Genomic DNA, 8,864 nt, shown 5'->3' on the forward strand with positions numbered 1-8,864 from the left:
CTCACCAGGAGGGAAGGTGACCCAGTAGAATGATAAATAAAAAAGCACCAAAGGAGCCTTCCGTAACTCCTATTCCCACCAATACCCTGAGTGCCCTTCCAGATGCTCTGGCCTCTCCTAAACCTCGTAGCTTCCCCTCCCTGCCAGACTGTGAGCCCATTTAAGCTTGGGCCATGGGCCACCCTTGTTGCTCATAGGAATTGTCATTCCTACATACTGGGTTATTAACAAGTGTTTTGATGGATGGCTGTTCAGACACAGACAAAAGGATGGATGGATGAATAGATGGATGGATGGAGAGCCCTGGAGATGGATGAGCAGCTCATGGTGTTGCCCATGAGAAAGGAGATCTTGGGAATGACAGGAGTATGTTTTCTGTGAGAATGATCTGGAGAAAAGAAATAAAGTGAGTATTCACAACTAATCATATCACTAGTACCTGGCACAGTGGAAGAACATGGAGCAAACCTAAAGTCATTTTTATGATCGAAGTTTAATGAGGTGAATTGGCATATAAGACATGGAATCACTAAAATAAATGTCCTGTCTCTGATTAAATGCATTAAATAATTAGAACCACCATTTGAAACATTGTAAATTTGATGTCTTATTGCTTCTTTTTCTTGGGGAGAAATAGAGACTGTGAACTCTCAGAACTGTTTTCTAATCACTCAGCCTGACTGAACTCAAGACCAGATGTCCTATGTGAGGCAAAGAATGTTGAGTTTGGATTTCAGTATTTTCTTCAGTTGAAAGAGGAGACCTACCATGGAAAGTGCCAACTGGACAGCCTCTGTGACAGCGTTTATTCTCCTGGGCCTCTCTGCCCACCCAAAGCTGGAGAAGATGTTCTTTGTGCTCATCCTGTCAATGTACTTGGTGATCCTGCTGGGTAACGGGGTCCTCATCCTGGTGACCATCTCTGACTCCCACCTGCACACACCCATGTACTTCTTCCTGGGGAACCTCTCCTTCCTGGACATCTGCTACACCACCTCCTCAGTTCCCCTCATTCTTGACAGCTTCCTGACCCCCAGGAAAGCCATCCCCTTCTCAGCCTGTGCTGTGCAGATGTTTCTCTCCTTTGCCATGGGAGCCACAGAGTGTGTGCTGCTGGGCATGATGGCGTTTGATCGCTATGTGGCCATCTGCAACCCCCTTAGGTACCCCGTGGTCATGAGCAAGGCTGCCTACATGCCCATGGCTGCCAGCTCCTGGGCAGCTGGAAGTGCTGCCTCCATAGTTCAAACATCCCTTGCAATGAGGCTGCCCTTCTGTGGGAATAACATCATCAACCACTTCACCTGTGAGATCTTAGCTGTCCTGAAGTTGGCCTGTGCTGACATCTCCACTAATGTGATCAGCATGGGAGTGACAAATGTGATCTTCTTGGGGATCCCAGTTCTGTTCATATTGGTCTCCTACATCTTTATCCTCACCACTATCTTGAGGATCCCCTCAGCTGAGGGGAGGAGAAAGGCCTTCTCCACCTGCTCTGCCCACCTCACAGTCGTGGTCGTCTTCTATGGGACCATCCTCTTCATGTATGGGAAACCCAAATCCAAAGACCCTCTGGGGGCAGACAAACAGGACCTTTCAGACAAGCTCATCTCCCTCTTCTATGGGGTGGTGACCCCCATGCTCAACCCCATCATCTACAGCCTGAGGAACAAGGACGTGAAGGCTGCTCTGAGGAACCTGGTGAGTCAGAAAATCTTCACCCAGTGATGTTTGGAGAACAGATGTCCCTGTAGTTCTGTTCCCCTTGGCTGCTTTCACCCACCAATCTCAAAAGAATGTGGCCCCCAAAGAAGACACATGTGAGCAGTGATGAACCTGGCTGAAGTGGCTCAGTTGGTTGAGCATCACCCTGTCCACCAATGGGTTGCCACTTTGATTTCAAGTCAGAGCACATGCCTGGGTTGTGGGTTTGGTCCCAGTTGGGGCACTTGCGGAGGGCAGCTGATTGATGTTACTCTCTCACCCCCCACCCCTCTCTCTCCTTCTTCCCGCCCTCCCTCTCTTCCACTCTATCTAAAAGCAATAGAAAAATATCCTCAGGTGATGATTAAAAAATAAAATGACCAGAAAGTCAAATGACACATAAAATGGAAAATTTTACGGAACCTATTTTTTTTTTAATGTAAAACCTGATGGGAGAGTGACTTGAGGGAATGGAAGTGGAATGCTGCTAAACACACACACACAAACACACACACACACACACACACACACACACAAATACTTAGTGAATTTTCTGATTCTCTACTGGGAACATCTGAACTCACCTTTGTGAGTAGGTTGCTCCATTTTGGGGAGAAAAACAGTTTAATGTACCTTGGTGTTACATAAAGACCAAAAATCCTACTCTGGAGACAGTGTGGGCAAAACTTCATGACATCTATAATAATAAAAGCCTAATATGCTAATTAGACCAGACATCCTTCTGGAAGTCCTTCCCTCCGGACAAAGCCGCAGCGGGCAGGGGCCGAGACAGAGGCGGCTGCTGCGGTGGCGGGGGGCCAAGGCCCTTGCACAAATTTCGTGCATCGGGCCTCTAGTAACAGTATAAAAACCTGTCTTCACTGTAGGTGAAATGGCACATTTTCAAATTTTATTTCTCTTGAAGGCAGGGCTAACATTGGGGATGAGAATGAAGTTGGTCTTCTTCCTTCCCCTGAGACTCAAAGGAGTTGGAACCATGGAGATTCCATGTCAGGCATTTCCTTTGAGGGGCAAGTAAGCCAGCCCTGTAACACAGGTGTGGAGGATCTTAGCCTGGGAGCACTCATAGCTGAAATCCATGAATTCCATCCAGTTTTACGGTTTATTTTCCTGCCCTCAGTAAGTCTTGTTCAAGTACATAGTCTGGCTCTGTAGCCTGGAGAGTTAAGGATGGACCTATCGGAGGGAGTAGAGCAGGGGGCCACTGCCGTCTGAGAGAAGCCAGAGTCAGAATGGCAAGGCGTGACCAGATTAAGGCACCTGACAAGAGGTCCAGAAGTAAAATGTGTGAGGCTCTCAACCAGCAGAGGAACTAAAAAGGGCAAGCTATTGCCGGGCACAGAGCTTTGAATATCTTTTTCCTTGAAGCAATTGGATGTCCATTTTTTTCTCCTGAGAATCAAGACTTTCTAATAAAGAGAAGAAAAAAAAAAAAAAGCTCCTTGCCTGCCTTGCTTGGGTGCCCGGGATTCCTCCTGCCTAAGACATGGCCAGCAACTCTCTTTGGCCCCATGGTGCTTTCCTGCGCATACTGGGCAGAAACACGGACACCAGTCACTGCCTGTGTGACCCCTTTCATAGTCTCAGGCTGTAAGAGTGAGCACATGGGGCATGTTCCTGTTTCACCATCTCAAAGACAGTGTTATCTGTGCCACCCTGGTGCGAACTTTTCTTTCCTTATTGAGCATGGAGTCGTTCCATGCACTTTTTAGCTCACTATAGAGAGGATGACACTAACTCAGGAATTAACTCCAATCTTTATAAGTCAAGAATTGACTTAAAAATGAAACATACCACCTGGTTGAGCATCGACCTATGAAACCAGGAGGTCACAGTTTGATTCCTGGTCAGGGCACATGCCCAGGTTGCAGGCTCAATCCCTAGTGTAGGACATGCAGGAGGTAACTGAGCAATTATTCTCTTATCATTAATGTTTCTATCTCTCCCTCTCCCTTCCTCTCTGAAGTCAATAAAAATATTTTTTTAAAAAATGAAGCATAACTGAAGAGCAAAATTCCTTTTCAATAACTTTATTTCACTAGTTTTGACTTGGAAAACTGCCTAATTCCCACCCAGATCTTTCTACAGGACAGAAAGACGTGTTTACTGCCAGCAGACAGCCTTCAGCTCTCAGTCATCATCAGGAATTACTAAAGTAAAAAGAGCTGATTCGCCCAACATCATGTCCCCTTCCTCAGAGCAGCCCATATCCAAAGACCGATTAATGAGGGATATAAATGTCTTGCTCCCACTGGCACAATTCTGTAGCGCCAGCCCGGTTCCATGGGGTTGGCCAAAGCCTTTGTTGAAACTGCATCACTGCCCAACTTCTCCCTCTGCCCAATCCTGCTTCCTGATCCTCCCGCCCACCAGTGTTGATCTCAAGAGTGCTTTCTAATGAACCTCCTGCACTCCAGTCTCCATCTCAGAGTTTGCTTCCCGGTAAAGTCAAACTGTGACACCACGCAAACTCCAATGCTCAGGGAACACATGTTCTCTTTTCATAATCTGTGAACACTGGAAATACTTAGCGAAAATCGTGCAGGACAGTTGGGTGAGGCAGTCTAGTGTAGTGTTAGCATCAGAAGTTTTGGAACCAGACCTTGGTTAGATTCCAGCTCCCCTTTATCATGCTTGTAACCTTCGTTTGTTTTATATTGTAGATAACTTTCTCTGGAATCTGCCCTCGCCCTGCCCACTAGTTCAGTATTTCCCAATCTTTTTCTTGACACGAAATACATAGAAAATAATGGGATTTGAATGGCGCCCTGGGGGTAAGTGGATGAGTCTACTCATGGGTGAAGGCAATTCACCTGGGGGCTTAGGTCACTACATGTCCTACTCAGTGACCCTGGAGGGGCGGGGGGGAGGGGGCACTGAACTTGGCATATCTGGAGCCTGCAGCATACCAGCTAGAAAGCCTACCAAAGGCAGAATGTCTTCTCCCTTAGCACCGGATTAAAGGACAGTCATGTCCCTTCTCCTGACCACAGATGGTTAGACTCTTGACCAAAATTTGGCTAACCATATTCTTCTCTCCAAGGAACTTGGGATTTGGATATAGAGACCCTTGTTAGTTGGCATAAGGCTGGGGAGTGAACACACAACCTTGGCATATTGGGATGATGTTCTAATCAACTGAGCTACCCGGTCAGGGTGGCACAGGGCTCTTAAACTGAGAGACCACATAAACCCAGGACTGATGTGGCCATGGGCCTTGTAAGACAGAGAAAGGTGGTGTGCAGAAAGAGATGTCAGATCAAGTGCATAAAGAGAACTAACCCACGAGAAAACAGAAATGGAAGCTGCAATACATGAGCTAAGACTTGAAGGCATTTTTTTCTTTCATTTTATGAGAAAATTAAAACTTATAGAAAAGTGGAGAGAATAATAAAATGAACCCGTAGGTATTAATCTCTCAAATTCAACAATGATCAGTTCATGGCCAATCCTGTTCACCCATACCTCCATGGATTACTTCTCCCTCTCCTGAGTTATTTTGAAACAAATCCCAGATTATTATAGCATTTGTAGTGCAGCCCAGGTATCTGGGGTCAGGGGCCCCCTAGGTTTTAAAATCATACTTCCCTACCATTTATACTGTATGTTTGTTCATTTACTTATAAAATGTGTAGATATTTTACTGCACCAACATGTTATGCACACTCTAAAATGTTTACAAAAAATAGAAATCAAAATAGATAACAAGAGCTAATATGGAGCAAAGAATAAAACAGGGGTAGGTCAAAAATTCATTTATTAACTTAGTCGCTGACTATTCATTAAGTTGCTGCAAGCCAGGTCCTACTTTTATGCTTAGGATACATCTGTGGACAAAACAGGGGAAAACCCTGCCTCTGTGAAACTTATATTCTAGCAGAAGGGAAACAGACAAGAAACAATAACTAAAACAAATAAGAGAGCAAAAGAGGATGTTGGAAACTGCATGGAATCAGGACTGAGGTGTAAAGGAGGGCTGAGCACATGCGTCCAGTTTTGTTCCTTTCTGAAACCCACGAAAATGACAATAAAGTGTTTTTTGTTTTATTGTTGCAATGACAAAATGTATAAGGTGAAGGAGAAGAAGGAGATATCAGAGTGATAACAGTTGGAAGGCTGGAAAAATGGCTGGATGAGTAGTCATTTCCATAGTAGATTTGGTATAACCAAATCCTAAGCCACAATCTAGCAGGGCTGAGCAACAACCAGATTTCTAGCACAAGAGAAGCCATCATACCAGGTACCTTTGGAACCAGGAAGAAGGGGGTACAACTAAGAGAAGAAGAATTCGATTAAAAACATATTTAAAAACACAGTCCCTATAACCCCTCCCCCATTCTATGACACTGGTCAACTGTCCCTTATCTGCCCCAACAAAAGGTTTATTCTCTGCAGAGTATAAAACAACGGCTTTCTGCACTGAGGGCCAGCAAGCACAGTTGAGAGCATGAGTACTGTATCATTCCGGGGAGGAAAAACTATCATTACAAATGATCAAGAATTAGAATAGCTTCTGATTTTTGCACCAGTAGTAACTTCAAATTCAGAAGGAAGATGATTTCCAGTAAGTTCCTAGAATTCCATACCACACAGTGATGATTAATTTTATGTGTCAACTTGACTGGGCCACGAGGTACCCAGATCTTTGGGCAAACATTATGTTGGGTGTGCCTGTGAGGGTGATGAACACTTGCATTGACAGACTAAGTAAACCAGATTGCCCTACCCGGCGTGGGTGAGCCTCATCCATCAGCTGGAGGCCTGAGTAGAAAGAACAAAAAGACTAAGAGAGAACTCCTGCCTCCTGACTGACTTTGAGCTGAGACATTGATTCTCTCTCTGACATTCTTTCCTGCACTTGCCTTATCTTGATCACTCACCGATAGAAGTCCCTCTTCTCTCTCCATGCCTTGCTGCTTGGGTTAGCTGAGGACACTCATTTCACCCCACATAAATATTCTACTTTGGCCTGTTCCTAAGAGGAGGAAATAAGCCATAGTGAGAGCTTAGAAGCAGAAAACACAGCAACCACTTCCTCTGATGGTATTTCTGTCAGGTGACTGGTACCTGACCACACTACAGCCGTGCCCGACTTCTTAGAAGGGACTAAAACTCTAAGGTTATATTCTCAGGTGAGTCTTCCCCCAGATAGTGGCAAGTTTTTCCTTTACATAAAAAGCTAAGTTTTACCAATGGACTCAGACACTGGGGCGGTGGGGGCTTGCCCGGGAGGGGGAATGACTGGGGAGGGGGGTGTCAATTGGGGAAAAAGGAGACATGTGTAAAACTTTAGACAATAAATAAATAAATAAAGCTAAGTTTTTAATTGTTGTTCAGTTTTATAAAATGGAACATGCTTTGTAGGCAGATACATTTGTAGGTGGTAAACTATGAAGAAAATCAAGAGTGTATATTCGCTTTTTATTGCCGTATAACAAGCCACCACAAAATTAGCAGCTTAAAACAACATTCAAGTATTGCCTAACAGTTCTGTAAGTGAGATGTCCCGGTGGGCTCTGAGAAAATTCAGATTGTTGGCAGAATGCAGTTTAGGGGGCTGCTGGCCTAGGGTCCTGGTTTCCTTGCTGGCTACTGGCAGGGCTCACTCTCAGCTTCTTGCTGTAGTTCTCAGGTCCTTGCTGTAGTCCCCTCCATCCTTACAGCCAGAAATGGCAGGGGCAATACTCCCCGTGCTCTGAATCTGTCTTCTACTTCTGCCATGAGCCCGAGAAAACTGTCTGCGTAAAAGGGCTACCTGATTGGGTCTGGCCCACTTGGATAATCTTCTAACCTTGAAGTCAACTGACTTGGGACTTTAATTATATTGACAAAATATCTTCACGGCAGCACCTAGGAGAGCGTTTGGCTGAATCCTCAGAGTACAGGGATCCTGGGGTGAGATGGAGATCATTAAATTCTGCCTAGAATAACATGATTTCCATGGAAGTCAGACTACTGATTACCTCTGGAAGAGAGAGAAGAAGGGACTTTAATTGCAGTGAGAAATAAGAGGGGATTCTAAGGCACGGGAACACCCTAATTCTTAACCTGTCTTGCTACATGACGTCTATTTTATTATTTTCCCTTAACTCTTACACATACACTTTTACATTCTTCTGTATATGTAACATATTTCGCAGAAAGAAAGAAAAAATCTATGCAAGGCATAATGATTTGTGACCATGAATGTAGCATATATTTGACTCGAAGACTTTTAGAAGCCAATGCACAAGGCAGGTGTGTGTCATTTGTAAAAGAAGTGGGAGGAGTCACTCAAGTCTCTTATTTGTTCCTGACATTGGGCAGCCTCCTCTTGGACACCAAGGACATCTGTGGCATGAGAGCTCAACACGTGTGCCACCCTTCATCCCCGGTATTAGATAGAAGGGGGATACTAGAATGTGGTTGAGGTATGTCAGAAAACAGTATTCCTGGTTTAAGATGCTCCTGTCTGCTGTCTGGGTGGCCACAGCTCTCAGTTGGCATCTTGGAAGTGGAGGATACCAGATCCCATTGGTAAACCAGCCATGCTTTCACAGAAGCTCAGGTATGGGATCGTCATGCATACACACATAAGAAAGACTTCAAACAATAGGATATCACTTTTGCCATCAAAGAGCCTTTTTCAAGCTCACAGCTGCTGTGAAACTCTCCTGGCAGGAGCCCAGACCTTACTCACTTATGACCCTCCCCATGCCCTTTAAAGGCCTGGCCTCTGGTAAGAGCGCAGAATCTATTTGGCGGGACACAGATAGAAGGGCACCTTCTAGGTCACTTGCTTCTTTCCAACCCTGAGATCCTGAATTTGGCAATGGCCAAGAATACTACTGAGCTGCAAGGATTTGTCCTGTGCCATGGGTTTCACATCCTCTTACGAACATCTTAGGCTCTGGGTGAGAGTTCTCACTGATTGAGGGGTGATGTTAATTCTGGCAGGACCAGAATGACCCCTCTCCACTGGTGCTTTCAATAGCTCAGCAGGATGGGTACAAGGGAGGGAGGGGGAAGAAAGTATTTCTGGCGGGACTTCAGAATAAATTGGATCTTGGGGACATAATCCCAGATGTATAAAGTTTCTAAACTTTGTCACTTTAGTTTCTAAACTTTAAATTACTTCAGGGACTTGTATATCCCCACTA

General features: G+C 45.0%; 1 protein-coding gene across 1 annotated transcript; it reads left to right on the forward strand.

The window, feature by feature from the left end:
* The first annotated feature begins 768 nt into the window (after nucleotides 1–768).
* Nucleotides 769–1,728, forward strand: LOC139020480 (olfactory receptor 13C7). The gene has a single exon (XM_070430115.1). The coding sequence runs from the start codon at nucleotides 769–771 to the stop codon at nucleotides 1,726–1,728; it is 960 nt and encodes a 319-aa protein (XP_070286216.1).
* Nucleotides 1,729–8,864: the final 7,136 nt, after the last annotated feature.

Source organism: Myotis yumanensis, unplaced genomic scaffold (genome assembly GCF_028538775.1).
Source record: "Myotis yumanensis isolate MYYU_CA2020_CCGP unplaced genomic scaffold, mMyoYum1.0.hap1 SCAF_12, whole genome shotgun sequence".
NCBI classification, from domain to species: Eukaryota; Metazoa; Chordata; class Mammalia; order Chiroptera; family Vespertilionidae; genus Myotis; species Myotis yumanensis.

What these genes read in the sequence shown, in the direction of transcription:
- LOC139020480 (XM_070430115.1), top strand. Translation starts at nt 769, where the DNA reads ATGGAAAGTGCCAACTGGACAGCCTCTGTGACAGCGTTTATTCTCCTG.